Raw genomic sequence first — 22,781 nt, forward strand, 5'->3', positions numbered from 1 at the left:
CGGGCTGAAGCGGGGAGGGTGTGCGCGCCGCGCCTCACGACCTTCGCAGGGCTTTTCTGAAGCTCGGCACGTGCAGATCAGCGCCCAGTGGTCGTAAGGGACGTCAGTAACAGAGCCAGCGACACCATGGACAACGCAGTGGTGCGAAGAATCGTGAGCATTGCGAGGAAGAAAGCTGTTAAGTGGTCGCCGAACGGCCATGGGCAGGCGGCACGGACCAGAAACGGTGAGAGTGCGGCGGAATCATACGGGCCGGCGGCGGGTCGACGTGGCTTGTGAGCGCGGTATCTGGTTGTCTGACCGGCGGCCTGGTGGGCTGCGCTGGGTCTGACTGCGGTTAACTGCGGCAAATCGAAAGTGGTGGGGGTGTGTTGTGCGACCGTGCGGATATATAAAGCAGGAAGAGACGCGGTTTTTAAGAAGAGCTGGAAGCTGCTGCCAACGCGACGAACTTGAGGTAATTGCGATGACAAATCGTTGGGCTCATTCCATGTATTTGCTACTGATGTTCTCTCGTCCACATCATGGATGGGAACGGAGAGCATTAAGCATTAGGCTGCCTTATTCCCATCAACCCCCGTAGGATCTATATCGTCATGTTCTGCCAGTCTGGCAGGGGGGGGGGGGGGGACTTGGCTCCCGCTCAGTGTGTAAAGCTCTGGCTCATTGTCGGAAGAACGGCGCGACGCCTTGTGTTTTTATTCCCTCCACCCGGCTACCCAGAAAACACGTGTGGCCGAGGTTATCAGGCGCACTCACGTCTGTAAGCAGATGGCTCGGCGATAAGTGAGGACATCGAACTGCGGCGATTGTTGTGCCATTCTCGCCTGGAATTAGCAGGTCGCGGTTATATCGACTTGGTGTGCCACGCCCTGTGTCGAAGAATATCACACCATGGGCTCATTATCGCTGATGTAGGTATGCCAGCATCCTGTACAGTCACTGCAGCCGTGCTACCACGCCTGCGACATCTGCTGTTGCGGTGCAGCTGCCATGCTTGCGATAGATTCGTTGTTCTCAGGTAAACGACCCCAGATTTCGAAGTAACGTGCTGTAACCTTGCTTCCATGGGTGCATATTCTTTTCTTCTTTTAGGTGCCGAACCCATGGACCGCTATACTGTGACGTTTCAGGCATTTGTTGTAAAAAGCATGTGGTTGAAATGTTAAGCGAATTAATTGAAAGTGAGCGGTAAGCATGCTTATGCTGTCAATATGATTGAATTGAGAACTTCTGAGAACTTCTGAATTGAGAACGTCTTATCTAGTGGCCATTGTAACGGCTCAAACCAATACTTCAGTATATACGTTACTGAGCGGCATTGTCAACCAAATGAACTTTGTCTGGGTCCATGTGCCGGATTATTGGATTCGGCGTTACTTCATGTTATTTGTGCGAGGTGCGCCCGAAATTAAAACTCAGCCGTTGTTGGGCGCTTGTCATGTCCGACATATAAAGACTTCACAGCAACTGATACTGAGCAAAGGTCAGTTACTGCAGACCTGTCGCGGCCGTAATTCCCAGCAGGGGAATCCAGATCAAGAGACATTTGCACAGCAGTTTTGGCCCGAGTTCTGTCAAGCCATGCTCTCACCCATGGGTTGCGTCGCCAGGCGCTATTCATCTGCGGCACGGGCGCGGACTGACACGGTGACCAGGGCGTTGCAGCCTTTCTGTATTGGTGGGCTTAGTCGTTGTGTGTTGACATGGATGCGACTAAACCACACGAAGGCTCCATTTAGCCCAGGCCGTCTCGAGAATACACATACCGTTCCGCTGGTATCTAGGCAATAGGGCGGGCGCTTGTCCGGCGTATTTTTCTAGTCTTGCAAATTGTTCCACTCTGGTCGGTTTATATGTGCTGTCATCGCAAGAAATATTGTCTGATGTTTGAGGTTCCCCGTGAAATGAAAGTCTGAGGACAGAGACGGGAAATTTGAGTAAGAATTTCAGTTGCTTGGTAGTCATGGAAATGTTATGTCTAATGCTGGCGTTGCGGCAAAGTGGTGTAAGGTCAGGTGTAGGTGCAATATCATAAAATCACAAAATGTTCTCAGTCAAGTTAGAAGTCTTCAAGCCGTGAAGTAATAACAATCCCTCTTGCCTGAAAGGGCCGTTCTATCACCGCGGCGTGTGTATCCAATGTTTTGCGTACACATGTGACCCTGCATAGTTCGCGAATGATCTGACTGTCCTCTGATGCCTGTCCTCTTTTCCTGCAGCTCAACTGGTCAAATGTCGCACATTCGGTCTAAGTGCCACAGACATCTGAGAACAAGTTATACGACAAACGGCGTGTACGATGAAACGCGGTACGAAATGTTGTATAAACGAATAAAGGCGGATTTACAAGTTAGACAGGCGTTGCCGAAAGGCGAATTCGACGAAACGTGTTGCGGAGCGTTGCTTAGAGTTACTTTTGTTTTAGTGGGACTTAATCAATGTTTTCAGTTCCTGAGACTGTATCTTGGCGCCTGCCGCTCACCCGGGCCGGAAGGGCGAGCACAGAGGAGAATCGAACCCCGCACCTCAAGTTTCTGACACGCAGCTTAACCATTGCACTGCCGAAGCCCGGAACATTATTTAGAGGAAGTATTGTAATGTGAATGATCGTGTTTACGAATTATGGTATCTGTGAGGAGAAGCTATACGAAGGAATACGTATACGGCGTTTTTCGGATCAGACGCTTGGCGTTGAAATGTTTTCTTAAAAACTTGTGCCCACGAGGGTTTGCGCTTATCAACTTGTGCGTGCGTTTGGAAGAAAGGCGGCACAAATTACTGTCCTGGAAACTATTTTGAGGTACTTTGCACCGACTAGAGGCTGTCCATGAAGCTTGAAGACCCGCCGAGGAGTATGGCGCGTGGTTCCCCGTGTGGAACGGCCTTACCAACTAGCACATGCCTCCCGCTCTGATCAGTGTGCATCACCTGTCAGACACCTTGGCTGAGAGGCATCCAGGAGTTTCGTGATTTCAGGAATATTGTCTAAAGTTAACCACCCCGTCCAGGTCTGCATGTCTCCATCAAGCGTGTAATCATTATCCACTGGAAAGACCAGGGAGTCCGCGTCCACGTCTGCCAAGGAGCCTGAATCGAGTGGCAGCCGCGCCCCTCGGCTCAACCGCGCATGCACGGGTCGCCCGAATCAGCAGGGCACGTCTGTCTGTCCTTGCGCGGCTGAAGCGCTGGCGACGGCTGAGCCAGGGACGGACGGTGCTACCTCGCATTCCCCTTACCGTGTGTGCGCTGGCGACGGCTGAGCCAGGGACGGACGGTGCTACCTCGCATTCCCCTCACCGTGTGTGCGCTGGCGACGGCTGAGCGAGGGACGGACGGTGCTACCTCGCATTCCCCTCACCGTGTGTGCGCTGGCGACGTCTGAGCGGGGGATGGACGGTGCTACCTCGAATTCCCCTCACCGTGTGTGCGCTGGCGACGGCTGAGCCAGGGACGGACGGTGCTACCTCGAATTCCCCTCACTGTGTGTGCGCTGGCGACGACTGAGCGGGGGATGGACCGTGCTATCTCGCATTCCCCTCCTCGTGTATGCGCTGGCGACGGCTGAGCGGGGGATGGACGGTGCTACCTCGCGTTCCCCTCCTCGTGTGTGCGCTGGCGACGACTGAGCGGGGGATGGACCGTGCCACCTCGCATTCCCCTCCTCGTGTGTGCGGTGGCGTGTGCGTACGATATGCGTACAATCGCCGTGTGACCCCGGCAACTCGCCTAAACTTTCTGCTGCTCTGAGGAGTATTGGAACAACCAACAAGCGGATTCGATGGAAGTGTTTGCGAAATGGCCTGCCATCGTATAGGGATGCCTTGTTTGATGTTGCTGATCTTTTTTCGAAGGTGCTAATCTTATCGCTGAGGTGCTCATCTTATCGTTATCATGGGAACAAAGCAAAGTTTAACTCAAAGTCAGTGCGCGCAGTCGCCTCACAATCAATCCGACTAAAACATATAGCTAAGTCGTTAAGTCTCAACGACCTCACTCAGAAAACGTCTTTGAGATATGCTTGCGCAAGCAAACACACGTTAGCCTCAAGTGTCCATGAATATTCCTGGAATCATTGCACATTCCAATCCAAACCGGACTGGTGCGTCAAGTATTGCCACTGTGAGGGTTGTTATGTTGTTTAAGTTCACCTAGCAGACTCTCGGCTTAACTTCCTTTCAAAATTAAAAGGTGGGGTGAGGTGAGGGTGACTTGTTCACCCTTACACTATGCACGAACTCCCGCTTTTGGCCATTTGCTCCCAAGCAACCGCCCAAACGAAGAAAATAGTGCAAAAGTGATAGCTATTGATACCAAAATGATCACCGGAACTGCGAGAGCAGCGAATATCTCACCTGTTTTGGACACCTGGTCTGCTGGAGACTGACAGACTGACAGACGTGACTTGTTGGTATCGAATCAACCGCTAGATCACCACGCGCGCCAGAAAATTGGCGCGCACTTGTAATGGCGCGGGCGGAAACAGCGACTTTCAGTTTTTACCGGCCAGAAATGTTCAGGGGATTAAACAAGAAGCAATTGCCAGCACTTGCCGGAATGGGTATCTCAGTATTGAAATTAATAATGCGTGCAAAAATGCGGTGCATGTGAAAGAATTCAGGTACACATGCGTCACGCATAAACCATCACTCATACCTGTAAATGATTTCAAGTAAACGAGTATCACTTGTGCATGCACCCCGATACACCGATATGACGCGCTGTGCGACGTGGAGCCAGAGAATGTGTTAGTTATGTGGAGTTGTCAGTTGTTATCATGTAGATGGTGCCACCAAGTAAGCTAATGGAGCCCTTGATCTTTGGGTTTTGATGCTTCTTTCGTGACAGCTAAGAAGCGAGCGCTAATCTACAAATAGCATTGAACACTGCCCTTTTATTAGATCGGTCTGGCTAGCAATTTTAATAAAAAGATCGATGACTGCAACAGTACACGGTCTTGTTATTTATGACCACCAAAGTGTTTCCAATAACGTAGGTGTTTTTGGTGGACGTCGGTCGCGATGGACATCGATGCATGCCTGTATAGTTTCTATGACCCAATCTCTCGGCTGAGAACGTAGGGTATCGGCCAATCCATGGCCTGCCGGTTTGATAGCATGTTTGATAGCCGACAACGGGCGGTTCCATGGTTTCTGCACGAAATGCGCCCACTGGTAGGCATACATCGACCAACCCTTTTGCCAACGCGATTGTGTGGGTTCTCTTTGACAAGATGAGTTTGTTTTTTGTCGCAGTGACTGTGGGCAATCGGGGTCGGGACCCAGTTTCGCGAAACGTTTCTCAGGTTTTTCGCAGTGGAGATGGTACCCATTCATGTTAATGAAATGGGGCAAGTGAACTGGCGGTAATATCGCAATGAGATGGGAAAATCCACCTGATCGAATGGTATGCATGCAAATGTCAAACATTTGTTACAAAACAAATTTCGAAAAGATGCCACTCGCGTTGAAAATGTTCTTGCAGTTTAAGTGAGATTCACTCGGCCCGCGACCTCGCTCAGGCTTATCAAGCTCAGTCATACGCAACGTATTCTGCTTAGCTTTTTAGTATGACATGAAATGTACGTATGTAGTTGCGGAAATGGTTCCGTGATCGCATTTTTGGGTCCGGGATCATAGATCCTCCTACATCCAGAATACGTTTGGAATTTTTTGTTGTTGAAAGAATTCGGGCCCAGAGTCCATTCCAGTTCATTTCAGAATGCATCTTGCAGTCCGGGTCCAAGCTGACAAAGGGGTCTGGGTCCGTTATTTGCTTCTAGAATGCTCGATAAAAGTTTGTCAAAATATTTTTCACATCCAGGATCGTTTTGGGGGTTGAGTTATACGTCTGTTGCGGTATGTCCCACGGCTGTTGTCTGCCCCCACCCAAGCATAGCTTGGACATTGTCAATACCCGACCCATTTTGCACACATGCTTATAGGCATTAACTCTGGCCGGTTTACTGAGACTGGACATAACCTACCTAGAGGATAAGTGCCGGGCAGAGACACTTGCAATTTGAACACAATAGATGGAACAAATTTAGTTGTTTAATTCCTAAATGTTAACTGAGATTCCACATTTCTTTTCCCGCCAGCCATCTCAATGCCAAAGAACCGGTGCGCTGGGTGTATTTCCTGGGAAATACATTTTTGCGAGTGACAATGATGTGGCCACTGAGATGCAACAAGGAGGTCCTTGGAAATATTGCACAGGAAATGGAGAAATGATTAATTTCTCAAGGCGCAAATAAACTAACGGACAGTGGCGAAAGAATGGGTACCCCGAAAATTTCCAAACTGCTTTTGCGGTTGGAAGTCCAGCATTGCAAAGGATGTGACAAAAACACACGTATATATATATATATATACATATATATATATATATATATATATATATATATATATATATATGCTATCCTGCTTCTATGTGCCAAACCTACCAAAATGGTTTCATAATAACTTGTAGGAAGTTTTCCATATTTGTATGGGGCTTCGAACTGTGGTAGCCATCTTAAAGACCATTTAGTGCAGTTTAAAGCTCTGCCATTATACAACTTTAATCTGGGGGTCCTGAGCTTGATGCCCGCGAACTTGTGCAGGCCATTTTGTGTGGAGTATTTTAAGTCACCCAGGCATGCACGACGCGATAGAATCAGCATACGAATGTTGCCACCTCATTGGCTTTGTAATGCTCAAGGACATGAAAGTATTGTCATCGAGATATTCGTGTTCGGTGGACGTCAGCCCGATGTCTGGCATCAACAGACTTCCATCGGCCCTGTTCCTGTGTGTTGGGTTTCCTGCAACTTTCAAACACGAATCACGTGTTGTGCTTTATGCTAGCTACAGGAACTTGAGCAGTGGTACGAATTATGACGGAAATAAGCCTAGAGGTTGAATCACTTGAAATCGAATAATTTAAGAACGGCGTCATAACCGAGTATATCAATCAAAATTTGCAATGTAATATCACGAACAAATATGCAAGAATGCCACGAGAAAGGGCCAAAGCGCGTACACATAGCGATATTTGATTTCTGCGAATAACGCATCGATCATCACGACATCTCTCGACAAGTTAGAGTATTGCAAGTGAGCCAGCCCGCCCGCTACGGTGGCAATTTCACACGGACGGCTCGGCAGCCACTCTGATTTCATACAGAAGCTTCATGACGCAATCAAATGGTGACGTATTGGGTGGCATATTTACTAAATAGTTAAATTGTATTGTTTAGAGCCGTCTCTTGCATTTCAAACCACATCAGTAGTCACTAGTGAGCATATTTCAGGTCGTGTGGTGCTTGCATTAATATCTTCAAGTGTCGAGCGTTCCCTTTAAGGGAACTAATAAATTCGTCGCACCTCTGAGATTCCATGCCGAGAATACAAAGGAAAATCAGGCCTGTTTGGTTGTCACTGTAAATTCCTTTGCAGGTATTTGCTTCTTTTACAGATTGTTTGACAGGAAACGGCGGTTCATCATGACGTTGAACCTGAATATTACCGGACTATCAATCGCCGTCCCCGGGATGTCTGTTGCTCTAGAGAAATTACTGCGCACCGTATAAAAATTCACAAATACAAATTCACTCGTCACTTTGATTATAACCGTGAAGCCTGACCGGACTATCAGCCAGGTAATTTGCGATTAAGCCTTTTTTCCTAAGCGGACTCCTTTAGCTGGGAACCCTAATGTGCGTATGAAGCTGTTTTTTATTGATCTTTTCCATGGGAAGGAAGCACCAAATTTAGTGTTCACGGTGGGCGAAACCGAATTTTCTGCTTTATCTGGCGAACAATATCGTCAGGCTGCAAAGTGGCCGAGTTGTTCTGCCCCATCAAAACTGGAGCACGCGACAAAAAAGACTTCATCAATACAAATACCAAGAGCTTCAACATTCATGTTTTGTTCTGTGCAGTGCCGCGAGTATGTGACGTTATGGGACATCTGGGTGTTAACTTATTATGGAGTATAAATTTCTGGATGCGTATGTCATGTCATAGGGGCTTTACGACGCACCCAGCTGCTGAGGCTATATGGCGTGGCCTACCTCTCACCCTGGCAGGAAGGGTGGGTACCGTGGGGAATCGAGCTCCGTACCTCTGGTTTCCAAAACGCGCAGTGGTTAACGCTTACGCGTTAACCACTTCACTGCCGGCACCCCTTCCGGATGCGTAGACACGATTGGCTTGTGTCGGTTGTCAGGTGTGACCCTAAGGTAATATAAATAAACCCCGTAAGATCATTTCTGGCATGATCTACATGACAACAGGTGGCAGCTCTCACATTTGTCATGGTCTCACCAGATCTGCGTCTCACAAGGTGTCATGCTGGAAGATGTCGTTGACTTTCCTCCATGGTCAAACAGCGTTAAAGGGAATGTATCACCTTTAGGGCATCTTTAAAAAAGCATATTGGAATGAAACCTTTGGAGTAGTCACGTTTTACGGTAACACTCGGTAACGCCATTACAGCACCGTCAATGGATGTCGCAAAGGATATCAAAGGGGAAAAAGGATGTCAATTTTAATTATTTTTGAGTTCAACTTGCCCTGTCAACTATCGATAACAGCCCTACACCTCTGTCCTGCAGTCACTACCACCGTCGTCATAGCAACCGCCGTGGCACCACTACTGGTGGAAATAAAAGAACGTTTGTGATTGACCCAGTGAGCGGCAAGGGCCTGTTACCGCGTAGCGCACTGGTTGAAGTTTGAACCAACGCGTCATTATGGACCATCTGATGCTTGCTACTCCTAAAGCCAAAAGCCCCTCGAAGAGGGCTACTTTGATAAACGCCACAGGAAAGGAATCAGAGTCGTAGTTGAGGTTTCGTTGAATTCGTGGGATAAAACTTCATGTTTCCACGCCTGTTAATCTAAACAAAGTGTTCCAAGTGTTGGTAGCACTTGTTATGCAAAAACTTTGACATATGCCGTGTCAAACATATTGTGTTGTGTGCTGCAAGCATTGCAAAACACGTGCGTTGGAAAAAGTAAAGCAAATTAAATGTATTACTTTCAAAGTGGTGAGCAGGGAGTCCAATGAGATTTCTCCCGCAGGAGCGGCTACGTCATATCGAAATTTTGAGCCGTTCAGAAGGATTTGGAAAAAATGGTATTACTGATAAAATCGTACCCGTCTGGTCTGATGATACATGAAGGGTACGAGGAAGGTGGGATATAATTCCAATGCGGTCAAAACAAAGAGAACTCTGACGCCGGAAATTGGTCTCCGCGTGCTGCAGCAGCATAGACGCGCACTTTCAAAACACTGTGTGTTGCGAGTTTTTTCTCACGGGAGTACCGGCAGGTCCAAGTGTTGTTTGCCATTAAGTGCAACGGAATAACTTTTAAATCACTAATTTTATGAGCATTTTGATGTAACCAATCATGGAACTGAGTGTGCTACACCCAGAAAGGTGTCCCCTTCGCAGCGGTGTCCCTCTGTAGCTTTCATCCTAACCCGCCGGCAACTCACGACGGCAGTCTATGAAACCCTCGCCGGAAAACTGAGACGATGACTTCAGACACCACGCAACTGACACACATGCTTCCGTCGTATCATTCAGTCAACATCAAAACAGACGCTAACACAGGCGGGATGGCTGCAAAGAGCAAGGCCATCGCCGTCCTGAATGAACGGAATGTGGTTTTTGTAAGCGACGCGCTAGAGTAAGACAGCGTAATCAGATGTACCACTTCGGTATTATTGACACATTTACAAACAACTTGGGAAGGATTTTGCCCTCTCCCTTCATGTTGTATGCTCGGATTGTGCTGCCTATACATTTTTACCTGTTTGCGTTTTTCGCAACGCTATTGGATGATAAGTACATCCAGGCTATGCCCGAAGGCAGTTTTGACGACAATGCGTTCATAAAGTGGACGTGTGGCGTGAAATGGGTATGGCTATGCAGCAGGCGGCACTAAGTTCGCGTGTTGTCTGTTGTCCTCCAGTTAAACAAACTCATGGAACACATGGACCATAGCTTCCGGGCGCTGACGAATATTTTGGAGCAAAATACCGGTGCGAGCTGACACCAACTTCACCGTGACTTGGACCTTGGGATTGCAGTAGGACCAGACATTGATCGCCCTCATACGAGTCTTGGTCGATATTTCGCGGCATGTATGCTTGCGCTGCGTTGAGAAACATTGTATTTCTCCTACGAAGGCTGCCAGGACATTTGTTTCCGCTTGCAAAGAAACAAATTATATGATGAGAAAAGAGCAATCTGATATCGTTTGTTGCATATGTAGCAAGATTCACTGAATGAGTTCGTCAATAAAGATTCGGTGATTGGAACAAATAATGTGATCCAGTTCGGCAGAAAAGCAGTGGTGCATATTTGCGTACACAAATAAAGCACACTGAGACATATCTTAACTGTTTTTACTGAACGCATGATCAACATACAAAGAACCTTTGACTTCTCATAAGTTGGTAACAAATATATCAACATCGACCAACGGCCTTCAAGCCCTCTCTTCCCATAGGGCGGAATCCCTCCCAGGTGGTTTTGCTAAACTGCACTGCGCCCTGTAGTTTCAGTTTATCTACGAATGCAGGATCGAACAATGTTGCAAAAGCGATCCATGGTTGCAATGCTCAGATCTGGTATAATGATGCCCGTCCGATGAAAAACGACACTTCTTAACATTTGCCGGTTCACTGGTGTTGTCGTTCCTACTGGGCTGTTTTTTTTTTTGCAAGCGTGAACTTATTTACGGTTCAGGTATCTACTCAGCTTCGTATGGGTCTGCGTCAGTGGTGGTGCAGATGAAAATGATCACTAAATGGTAGCACAGGCAGGGGATCGACAGGGCATCTCTGGAATATGAAGGCACAGCGCCAATCCAGAGCCAGAACCAACCATAGCCTCAAGCATTTAAAAACATGAATTGCTTTGCCAGGCACTTCGAGTAAAACTTCTGCAACCACAAGCATTGCGGCCTCTCACATCGCTGGCATGGGTAGGTTTTAACCGCACGATATTGGAACATACGCGTCTCTTCATGACGAATCGGCCGCCCTACTGACTTCGTCTCTGAAAAGCTCAAACGAAACGCAGTCTCGAAGCGTAATTACGGCGTAGAGTACCGCGTACCCGGTGACCCCAGCGCGTAACACGCCGGGGTCATCGAGTCCCGAACGACCGCACTTACCGCGTCCCGGCATTTAATCCAACAGCGCGGTCTGACTGGCTGGACGCCTCGCTGCGTCAGCCAATCAGGGGCCAGCGGCTCTGGCCTCGTTCCGCTCTCGTCCCTGTCGGACTATGTCAGTTCCGGTGTGCGGTCGGCGGGGTGCGCGGGTGGCCGCCGGTGGCCGAGTGGGAGAGAGAGAGAGAGAGAGAGTGCGTGCATGTGCGAGTCTCCGCGTCCCTTCTCGTCCGCTCCTCGAGTATTGGCCAGCGGTGAGGAAACGACGGCTGCGTGCTGCGCACAGCCAATGCACACTGCTCAAAGCTGGGACAGCTCCGGACCGGACGGGTGAGACGCGGCGCTGCGCTAGCGTCGCCTGCGACCGAGGCCCGGTCTGTGGGACGACCGCTGCGTGCCTGTTGAGGGTCGGGGTCAGCTCGCCGATTGCGATCGACTCCAAATTCCCACCCAGCACGTTACGTAACGTCCGCGATGCCGCGGGCTCTCAAGGGAGTGGCCGCGCCGCCGGCAGCGCTGCACCGTGCACCAGTGCAGCATGCGTGAGCGGCGCCTGCAAACCCGTCCACCAGAAGGGCGTCACCGCGGATGACTGCGTTTCTCTTCACGGGCGCGCTCTGAATTGATGACTACAGGTGCTGTTGCATGTTGAAACGCCTAGTTTCAGTGCGGTACATTTTGCGGTACGTCTTGTCTGCCCGCCAAGGATGTATATTTGACGCCTTTGTACCTTTTCGCAGCTAGCTCGTCGCTCCCTGGAAAAAGACGCCGCCCCCATGTCATCGCTCTGTGGCAAAATGGTGATCAAAACACGAGTGCACCAGCATAGCCAAAGGGTGACCAAAGCACGCTCAGTCTAACACACAACACGCTGGAATTACTAATGGGTAATTGTTCGCACTGCCATCCTCGTCTTATTTGTGAATTTGTATAAAACATTCCAACCAGTTCATTTTCCCGCTGTGGGTGGAATTTACTGAGCCCTGGACAGCGCTCACGGTGTGGTTCTACGGCCATGCACACGTCGCATCCCGAATATTCTCTACTTGGGATTGCTGGAATCCAATCTATAATGTTCTCATTACCAATCCGCAATGCTTCCGCTTGGCTATCCGGGAAAGACAAGGGGTTCATTCCTGATTGGGAGTTATTTCTTGTTAGTTTAGTGATGTTTAGATCAGGTGAGTTGAACTGAGTTTACTAGGAAGGATAACCGGGGTCCTTCCAAGCTGGAAGGCCTTCCCGGTTAGACCTGCGGTAGAACGCTGAACTCGTAATTACAAGATTCCAGTTCCAATCCCAGCAATGCTGAGGATTAAAGCTCGTGTTGTGTCTCGTACATGGCCTAAAGTTAAAGATCATCCAGTCCTTCTCAATATAACCTGACCACGGCCGGAGAATGAAGTGAAACGTTGTGTGCGCACAACTCAGGAGCCGACCACGATTCGCCAACAATCAGTTCATCCGGAATTATGATGCTTGGACTCAATAATTCCGTATTTCGTATTCCGTGTTTTGTAACACGTTGGAAGTGTACCACTTCAACAATGTGAAGTGCGGGCAAGGTGGGCCCTATTTTCACAAGCTTAAGAGCATGGCTTGACCCGACCTATGCCGGCTTAACATGGCCCGTGCCCGACCGGACCCGACCCAACCTAACACGGCCCGTGCCCCATCCGACGTTACCCGATCCGACCCGACCTGACCCGACCTAACATGGCCCGTGCCCCACCCGAGCCGACCTGACCTGACCTGACCTGACCCAACCCGACCGGACGTCTGTGGGCGTTGGGCGGAGAGCAAAGCCGTGAAGATCCTAGATGCCCTCCCCCGAACCTTTGACCCGTGGTACCGCCTGTGACAGTGATCTGACAACCCTAAACAATTATTATGAGGCGAACTGTATTCTTTAATTCCAGGACGGTTATTGTAGTGCAGAGTTTTTCGGTCGCGGCTCAAATTAAATGCGGTAGCAGGTGGTTTTAGCCTTTCTGAACGCGACATGGTCTTGGTGTAAGGATGTGCGAGCTGTACGTTTCGCAGCGATTTCAAATCAATTTGTACTGTTATTAGTAGTTCACAGCAATCACGGAAATATGATGTATGCTGCTACCATCACTACCACGCACACAAAGGACATGCATGCTCGATGCGCGACCAAGCGGCGGTTAAAAACTCGAATGAACGTAAATATTGTCTTAAGCACCTTGCGGTATTGCCGTCACTAAATTAGGGCAGCACGGATGCGTAGTGGGTATGGTCTGTTCTTTCGCCGAAGCGTAAACTGTGCAAAAATGAAGCGGGTTATTGGGCCAGCGACGCCAAGCTGCACAGTGTGGGCGCCGGCTGATGCGCGGCGTGTGCTCCTGATGGCAGGTGACCGCTCGTATGGTGGCCTACATGCGGGTGGCCGCTCGTACGGTGGCCTACATGCGGGTGGCCGCTCGTACGGTGGCCCACATGCGGGTGGCCGCTCGTACGGTGGCCCACATGCGGGTGGCCGCTCGTACGGTGGCCCACATGCGGGTGACCGCTCGTACGGTAGCCCACATGCGGGTGGCCGTTCGTGCGGTGGCCCGCATACGATGGCCGCCCGTGCCGTGGCCCGCATACGGTGACCGCCCGTGCCGTGGCCCGCACACGGTGGCCGCTCGTGCGGTGGCCGCTCATGCGGTGGTCCAAATGCGGTGGCTCACACGTACTCGTCAAACAGCTGTTTGTTGTGCGTTCCCAAGGCCCGAGAACGTAGGTGTCTGCTTGTTTTGAGGAAACACGGAAATTTCACAAAACACTGAATCAATGAAACTTCAAGAGAAATATCCGTAAATGGCATAGCAGCACTGAATGCTCAACGTACGCTACACACTGTCCTGTTGTGAGCGACTTTCGACGGCGGCGGATCTACTACGAATGTTTTCAGAGCCATTCAATGGCAGTTATCGTAGGCAGTGGGAACATTTCGACCACACAGCACTTACGGCGACCACGCGCATCCTGGAATATCTTGTTGGTTAGGGCGGACCAATGCGAATAGAAGTTAAGTGGATCCAGTGACCCTGAATGTGTCTGTGATCAACCGCCAAGTCAACGCAAGGAGCACTCTCTGTTTGCTTTCTTGGCGGTCCTCCACCTGCAGCCAACATGGGATGATTCTCCTTCCTGAGCGTCGCTCGGGGATCTTGAATACATCTTATCGAGCCACGTAAGAGAAAGTGTGTGCATAAGATCAAGACTTTGATGAAGATCCCGCACAGCGAATATGCTGTCACCTACAGCTTTTACTTAAAAGAGAACCTGCTTCCCAAGGACACGCATATATATATATATATATATATATATATATATATATATATATATCCATTGGGAGGCATGCATGTTCGGACGAGTCCTCGCAACCGGCTAGCACAGTGCTGCTCAATCTTTTCAGGCTCACTTTGCCATGACGATTGGTCGAGTTATGACTGCCCAAAATAAGCAAACTTCAAGGAGCGTAACCCATGCGCATTATTGTGTCGCATTTTATTGTGAACAGTATCATATGAGCTTCTGATTTGCCCGCAGAAGTGCTCTGCAGATTAGTCGTATTTGGGGAGCGCAAATCAAAAGTCGCAATTGTACACTCGGTATCTTGCTGGTACCCGAACACGCCATACTAACGGTAACCCTGTCGCTGTGTTTGGTCACGTTATCAGATATTTTCAGCCTGATACCTGCAATATACACAATGATATACACCCTTCAGGTAACGCCTATCTGTTGGGGCTGCCTAGATGGCTATCTGTCTGGAGTCATATATGTTAGCTACATTGCAGTTCACCCCCCCCCCCCCCCTGTCCCCCCGAGGTTTTCGTATTACCTGTTGGAGGAGATGGGACCCTCATGTTCAGAAGGATTGCGTTTGCGTTTCAGGTTTATGCTGGAGTGCGTGCTTACAGTGCACAACTTCAGCTTACTTCGCCGTGATGTCGTGGGATATCTCCGCGCGCTTCAGAGCGATGTTCAATAGAATGCTTGCGTGACAAACGCAGCATGGATCAGCTGGCGGGCCGGGCCACCTGTCGTGGCCTACATGCTCTGCCGCGCATCAGGCGCGTGGGGGACGGCCGTTTGACTCACACGCCGTTTCACTCTCCTCTGGGACACGTGACGCAATGCAGGCAGTGAGTCCGCGCCGAATTCGAACAGCTCTGACTGTGTTTTGACTTGTGGGAGGCTCAACCTCGTGCCGTGCGAGATCCATTTGACTCACTCTAGACGCTGGTGCGTTCGGGACCAGTCCCTGCGCCGCCTTGTTCCACGTAACCGAGACCAGTCCCTGCGCCGCCTTGTGCCATGCACCCGGGACTAGCCCTGCGCTGCCTTGAGCCAAGCGAACGCGTTTCGCATGTCGACCTGACCCCCGCTCAACCGCGCAGCAGCCGTCTGGCCCGTCCCCGGTCAAGGCCACCCGGCCCAGGTCAAGGTCACGAGTAACGCAGTGCGCGGTCGGCAGGTAATGTGCGTTCTCGGCCAGTCGACAGCAAACTTGATAAGTTCGGCCATGGACCAGGGAGCCGCACCGGGACCAGTGCCGCGCTGCGTGCCCGGCTTCACCTACTGCTCGGACGCCGTGCTAGTCCCACCGCCGCCCGACCCGCAGCGTCAGGTGAGCACAACACCTGTGATGCGCAGAATCCAGATGAACTTATCTGCTGCTTGGCTTTGTCGTCAACTTCCACGCTTCAGGTGAGCGTCTGGTGAGCGTCAAGTGAGTGTCGGGTGAGCGTTAGGTAAGTGTCGGGTGAGCGTTAGGTAAGCGTCAGGTGAGCGTCGAGTGAGCGTCAGGTAAGCGTCAGATGAGCGCCAGGTGAGCGTCGGGTGAGCGTCAGGTAAGCGTCGGGTGAGCGTCACGTAAGCGTCGGGTGAGCGTCAGGTAAGCGTCGGGTGAGCGTCAGGTAAGCGTCAGGTAAGCGTCGGGTGAGCGTTGGGTGAGCGCCAGGTGAGCGTCAGGTAAGCGTCAGGTGAGCATCAGATGAGCGCTAGGTGAGCATTGGGTGAGCGTCAGGTGAGCGTTAGGTCCGCTGGCCCGCCGACGCTGCGCCGTCGCACGCACGCGCGGCACGGCTGCGCGCTGATGCCGCTCTGTCGATACAGCAGTTGGTCGTGTGTGCTTTCATATTGCTGCGGGCAGATGGGCCACGCTAGCTCGTGATGATGATGCGTTTTGATATATGAGGTATTGACTGCTTGAGCTATCCGAAATATTGCGTGTATTTTCCGTGGCACTTATTGATGGGTGAATGAATGCTAAATCAGATAAACTCTATGCAGCGTGGAAGTTTGCGATAAAGCCGAGCAGCAAATAAGCTCACCTGGATTCTGCGCATCACTAGGCGTTGTTAAGTAGTTGTTGAAGGGTTCGTACCTTTTTAAGGAATCAGCAAATCCGCTCATCCACCAAAACAGCACCCTCGCATAATTCGGGCCTCAGGATCGTAAATATGTGTACTTCGAATCTGGAACGGAACAGATCACTGAATAGCATTTACGATAATATAAGCGTATTTGCTCTTATGGCTAATCAGTCTGGGCATTTGTCCTTGGTCATTGTCAATTGGTCATTGAACAAAATCGAAAAATTGCTAGTATCGTTGCTTCGTCTGTGTTCTGTTCCGTGCTCTGTGTCCCTGCGTCTGGATGATCTCCAGCATGCCGCTGACCCGGCAGCCGAGGCAGGATGGGGAGGCTGCCAACAAGACTCCATCAAGTTCCGACCTGACGGACGTCGGTGCAAGCTGCAGTCTCAAGTCGTCGTTCGACGCCAAAGAGCGCTTTTGGATCATGCAGAATCATCGGCTCAAGTCGGCTCTTATCAGGGTAAATTGGGCCGCCTGATATTCCAAGTCAGCTCAATTTGGTCCGGTTCCACTCGGCTTTAGCCCGCCCCGCCCCGCCCCGCCCCGTCCTGTCCCGTCGTACCACGCTGACCTTGCATGAATGTTTAGGCCGAGTAGCCCTTAGCCGTACCACCTTCACAGCTTTCCGTCCTTGCGTCCACGCGTCCCGCGCCAAGCGTGAGCGGCCGTCAGTGGCGCGTGTCTGTCAAGTCTGTAGAGCCTGATTCGAGCCCCTTGTGTCGCGAAACTTTTCACCAGCTGCATCGCGGCGACCGGCGGGGTAAGTTGCTGGTGGCCATGATATTGTGTTTCCCGAATGTATAATTAAATGTGATCACGTCGGCAAGACAACTAATCTACCATAAGCGTAGGACCGGCTCTTGGTCCTGCTCCAGCTGTGGCTGCCTTGCAGTGTCATGTTATGTGGGAGTGCCGTGTTGCGTGGGAGCGTCGCGGCGCTATGTTCTCGTGTCGTGCTACGTGGGAGCGTCGTGTTGTGCCGGAGCGTCGTGTTGCGCCGGAGCGTCGTGTTGCGTCGGGGCGTCGTGTTGCGTCGGAGCGTCGTGTTGCGCCGGAGCGTCGTGTTGCGTCGGAGCGTCGTGTTGCGTCGGAGCGTCGATCATTAACAGTGCAGGGCGACGCGCCATCAGACTCTGGAGCGTCTGCAGCAGCTGACCAACGAGAATAGCCTGCGCAGCCGGCTGCTGGAGCGACTGCTGGAGCTGCGGCAGCGGCCGGCGCAGCAGGAGGCGCAGCAGCCGCACGGCTCGGATGGCGCGCAGGTGAGCGAAGCGCCGCCAGTGGGGCTGGGACGGCCCACGGCGGCGAGCGGCGGTGGCGGCCGGGCGGTGTCGCCGCACCCACCAGACTGTAGCAGGGGCGCACTCGGCGTGCAGCATCTTTACAAAAGCGAAACAGCACCAGCATACGTACCAGCCTAAACGTCCTGCGTGGTCCTGGTCCTGCGCTCGACCAGTAGGCGTACATATTTATGCCGTGCTGCCAGGAACTCTGAGCTGCTAAACATTCCCGTTGCCAAACGAAAAAATATGCGCTCGCACCGGCACGTAGAACGACCTTCATCGCATTCCGTGCAAGATAACATCGCTTCGAACCTGCAACAGCCGATCATTTCAAGCTGCAGTACCGTAGGCCTCGTGGCGCCAGGACATCATGTCTCCAGTAGGCCCTGGCGTCACCGTTCGGACTAGGTTCTTGTCGTGATTGGCTACATCACTCCGGATGTTGTGGTACAATTCTGAAATATCGTAATCAATGACTTGCCGTGAAAATAATAAAAATTGTTGAAATATTTAAGTTGTATCTTGCGCAGCATGACGCGGTTGCCCCTTTCATCTCTGCCCTCCACCCTCCCATTGCCCTTGGAATAAGACTGCAAGTGTTTAAGGCTGATGTTCGCTAACCTGGTGCGAGGCCCGGCCATTACTCGGCATGTCTCAGGACGATTTCCACGTATGTCGCATGCTGGAGATGTCACGGCGGCGCAAGTACCGACGTCTGGCGCCGGAGATCCCCGTCACGCCGTGAACTTCTTGCCCACACTAAGCTTGCGTCACCCGGGTCGGACGCTGAGCTTCCTGTGACGCACGTGTGACAGGATATCGAGCAAACTGAGCTGTATAAGAAGTACGAAGCCCTGGTCAAGGAGACTTATCGGCTGGAACAGGCGTTGGCAGCCGCTAATCGCCGGGCTTCGCTGTATCCCGAAGAAGGTTCTGAGAAACGGCTGAGCGAGTACAGCGCCTTGGTCAACATGCAGGTGGGGATGAGCCCTTGCGTGTTGTTTCGGGTGCCGTGCACGCGTTTGCGTCTATGTGATCCCCGAAGTTGGTCATGCCATTTAAGGTTCTGATAATGCAAAATGCTTCATGTACGGATGGCTAATTGCATGGCACACCTATGACAAGCATCACCCACGACGAGAACATACGGGGTTCATTCGCAGCGACCCGGACGACAAAGAATGTATGCAGTCGACGTCACTGCCGGTGGCACACCCCATAGATTTTTTACCGTTTGGTGTTTGTGGCGGCCCGGACGGCAGAGATTTTACGTGACGTCACGTAGAACCTTTGCGGGACGCACAATTTTGTTCCGCTACCTGATCAAAGTGAGACGCAAATGGCGTTACAAGTTCAATTACAAACCAGTCAATTTAAGCGCCACATACCTATCACGGATGATAAAAAGGTGTGTTATGCGTCGCAAACACCATAATTACCAGCTTGCATTGTAAGGAATAGCGTGGTACGTGCGAACGTAAATGCAGTTATGTCCCATGCGCGGTTCTTTTCACAAAAATTACGAAGATATAAACAGAAGTCGTGTCACGCTCTGAATGCATCGCAAAGATAGTGTTTGATGTTACGTATAAAGAATATTCTTGGTCCGCGGCAAATGCACCCAAGGAGTCATCCTACGTTTTCATGCGATTCCTCCAGAACATGCATTCTCAAATCTAAAAATGTCGCCCAGTCCCAGGATGTCCGGCGTTCCTTCGTCGCTACATGAATTTCACATCTGAATCGTAAGCTGCGTCGCAACTGACAAGGATGTGGGGCTGCCCGCGCCTCTGCCGGCGATACGGAATGGGCGCAGAACGCTCCAGACTGTTCGGTGGGCATGCTGGCTTCCGTGTCTAGTGGTGAGAGTTGCAGTGCGAAGACCGCTGCCATTTTGGACATACGGAGTAAAGTGACCTAATCTGCTGCCATTTTCTGCAGCTGATGCCAATAATTGTGTGATACCCGTATCTAAACCGGAACGTAAGCCGGCTTTGCTTAAAGTACCGAGACATCGGAGCAGAAATCAAGAGACGTGCTTGCACTAGAGGTGTGAGGCCTGAGAGCAGAATAAGACCTTCGATTTGAACGTGCAGGGAATGTACATTTGCGACATCCAGGTCGGAAAATTAAAAAAACAGACACTTTCTTCAGAGAGGCCTTTGGGCCGCAAGAACTCCGGGGAAAATGTGATGACATGCCGATGAAACTCAACAGGCGTGGTACCCTCTCCAAATGAAATGGTCAACCCGAATGATTTCAACACGAATCAGACAAGCACTGTCATGTTTTCAGCACGTTCCATTGCTCCACAAATGTGTGGTACGCGGGAATTCAACTGCTTCGATTGTGCTAACAAGGCATGCATGGTGCTGCCCATTAATCCGGAGTTATTTCATCCTTGTGGTGCCGACACAAATTATGTAACCCATTGCGCCAGACAACCATACGGTGGCGGCCAGATGTTTGTTACGTAAAGCTCAAACCTGCGGGATTCCCATAAACCGGGAACTTGTTGGGGAGGATCCGAGGAACAGTGACCAACAGTAACAGATGGCCATCTAGGGTGTCTGCTGTGAAGAGGAATTTTTCGTCATGTTATCGCCCGTGTCCTCGCACAGGGCTGATGACGCCTCATGCAGCCATCCTCGCACAGAGACGACGAGGCGGACTGGCAAGAGTGAATAACCATGGTCACGTCTGCTCCCACTAGCGTGAGGGCCGAGAATCAGCTTGTGTGATTTCGGCGTCACCCAGTGAGGTGTCGGTAGCACACGAAAACTTCAAATAATGAGTGGCCAGGCTTACACCCTGGTCCTCCCCTGGATTGCTGCGATCGCCGGGGAGAACTTAGTTTTGTATGGCCGAGGATTCACCCTTGTTCTCACAGCAAATAATTGCGACCGAGGAGGACTTTCAGTGATAAGTGGCCGTGGTTTCGCCCTTGTCTTCCCGCCAGATGGCGGCGGTCACAGACGACTGGCGGGAGGAGCGGGAGGAGAAGGAGCGAGCGCTCGCTCTTAATGCCCAGCTTTACCAGAAGGTGGAGCACCTGCAGCAGCAGCTGGCCGAGCGGCGTCGCGTCGAGCCGTGCCCCTACGACTCGTTCGAGACGCTCGAGCCGTGGGAACCACCCATCGTCAGCGAGAGCGAGTGGCGGCGGCCGGCTCAGGTACGCCTGCGAGACGCCCCTCTCCGAGGAGGAGTGGGCGCGCGCTCGGTTGCCCAGGGGAGGGGCTTCCGTTGTGTGCCAGCACCTCGGAGATACGAACAGGTTGATTGGAGTGTGTTAGAACGATCAGCGTCCTTGGGCTTGATCGAATTTTGAGCGCTGCTTTGTTAGGCCATCATGACATCACTGGCACCGGGTCGCATTATTTTAGATCTTGGCCTTTGAAACTGACAGCACAGCTTGCAAAGTTAGTGGGACAGCTCTCAATAGAGCCCGTAGCGAATCGCTATCTCTCTTGGATCACATGACTCCTGCGGCCATTTCGGCGGCTGTAGTTTCTCAGAATCATTGCCTCCCACTACAGGCCACCTCTATCCCTATGTGTTTCAGACACGGTGTCCGCTGCCGCCGCCCGCCTATTTTCGCACGCAACGAAGCGGCGGCTCGCTGCCCAGTGTGAGTAGTGCTCTGCGCCATGCTGGGGGGGGGGGGGGGGGGGGGAGCGAGGAGCGAGGAGCGAGGAGCGAGGGTGGTGATTAGTGTCCTATGTGACTGCAAATATATCGTGGTGGGCAGGACAGTCGATGACACGGCCTGCTGCAGTAGCGCCAGACCTGACTTCCACAGTGGAGGCGATCAATGATCTGGGATGTTCATGCGTTGGCTTTGGGATGAAATTGGTCATTTTAGCTGTGAGTGGATGGCACGAAGTTCTGACGCGAGCTTTTGACCGTGAGCTTAACTGTCACTGTATGCAATGCACATATTTTTGTTATAACTGCGCTCTATGGCTCAACAGCGCAGCCATCTGTGTGGATATGAGTGCACTAGTGGCTGCAAGTCTTAGTTGTGAGTGTCATCATTTCCCATCCGTAATTGTATTGATGTTTGTTTTGCCAATGCGTGACATTTATGGCCATTGATGACCTTTACGTTGCTTTGTGACCTCTAACCCATCTCACTCTTCTGCGAATCGCAACTGTCGCTGATATCCATGACTGGTAATGCCTACGTTGTCGCCCCTCATCCCACGACCCCTCTGGAGCTGTGCGCCTTTCTGTGACTACGCGCCTCCTTGTGACTGTGCACCCTTCAAGGGCTGTGTGCCCTTCTGTGACTGTGTGCGTTTTTGTGACTGTGTGCCCCTCTATGGTCTGCCCTTCCCCCCAAAATTGCATTCCCCAAACGTCCCAATCCCGCTGAAACCTGTACACCCTTTTGCGTCACTCCCACGCTTCTGGCACCCGTGCACCCTCGGTGCTTCGTACAGCGTGCCCTCCCGTCGGCGTGCAGCCCCCTCTGACCAGCCCCGCGCCACCGACAGCCGCGCGGCCCGCCGCGACCTCCACCGAGAGGCACCTCGCGTTCGGTGGACGAGGTGCTCGCTGCGCCTTACGAGGCCGTGTGCTCGCCGCCGCCGCCGCCGGCGTCGCAGTGGCGCACGCCGCCGGTGCAGTGCGACGAGCGCCGGCGACCGCCGCTGATGCCGCGCGATAGCGGCTACTCGGAGCTGCTGCTGCGCGCCGGCCCGGCCCCCAACGGCGAGCGGGCTGAGGCGGACGCCGACAGCGGCTCTTGGTGTCGACCCACGCTCGGCGGCGTCGCGTCCGACGACTACACAGCCACGAACACGCGCCACGACGTGACGTGCCCGCACTGCGGTGTCGTGTTCACGTGCACGGAGCACCTGCTGTATCTGAACCACGTGGAGGAGTGTCCGCGGCGGCGGCAGCGCCCGCAAGGACGCACGCCCAACTGA

At 51.8% G+C, this 22,781-nt stretch overlaps 1 protein-coding gene across 1 annotated transcript; it reads left to right on the plus strand.

Moving 5' to 3' along the window:
* Nucleotides 1–22,781, plus strand: LOC119098042 (uncharacterized). Its single transcript, XM_037220970.1, has 9 exons — nt 1–226; nt 15,664–15,816; nt 16,878–17,027; nt 17,698–17,829; nt 18,666–18,827; nt 20,810–21,022; nt 21,413–21,478; nt 22,347–22,426; nt 22,520–22,781. The coding sequence occupies exons 1-9, from the start codon at nt 200–202 to the stop codon at nt 22,779–22,781; spliced, it is 1,245 nt and encodes a 414-aa protein (XP_037076865.1). The 5' UTR covers nt 1–199.

The sequence above is a fragment of the Pollicipes pollicipes genome, unplaced genomic scaffold (genome assembly GCF_011947565.3).
Source record: "Pollicipes pollicipes isolate AB1234 unplaced genomic scaffold, Ppol_2.1 Scaffold_4740;HRSCAF=5597_pilon_pilon_pilon, whole genome shotgun sequence".
Classification (NCBI taxonomy): domain Eukaryota; kingdom Metazoa; phylum Arthropoda; class Thecostraca; order Pollicipedomorpha; family Pollicipedidae; genus Pollicipes; species Pollicipes pollicipes.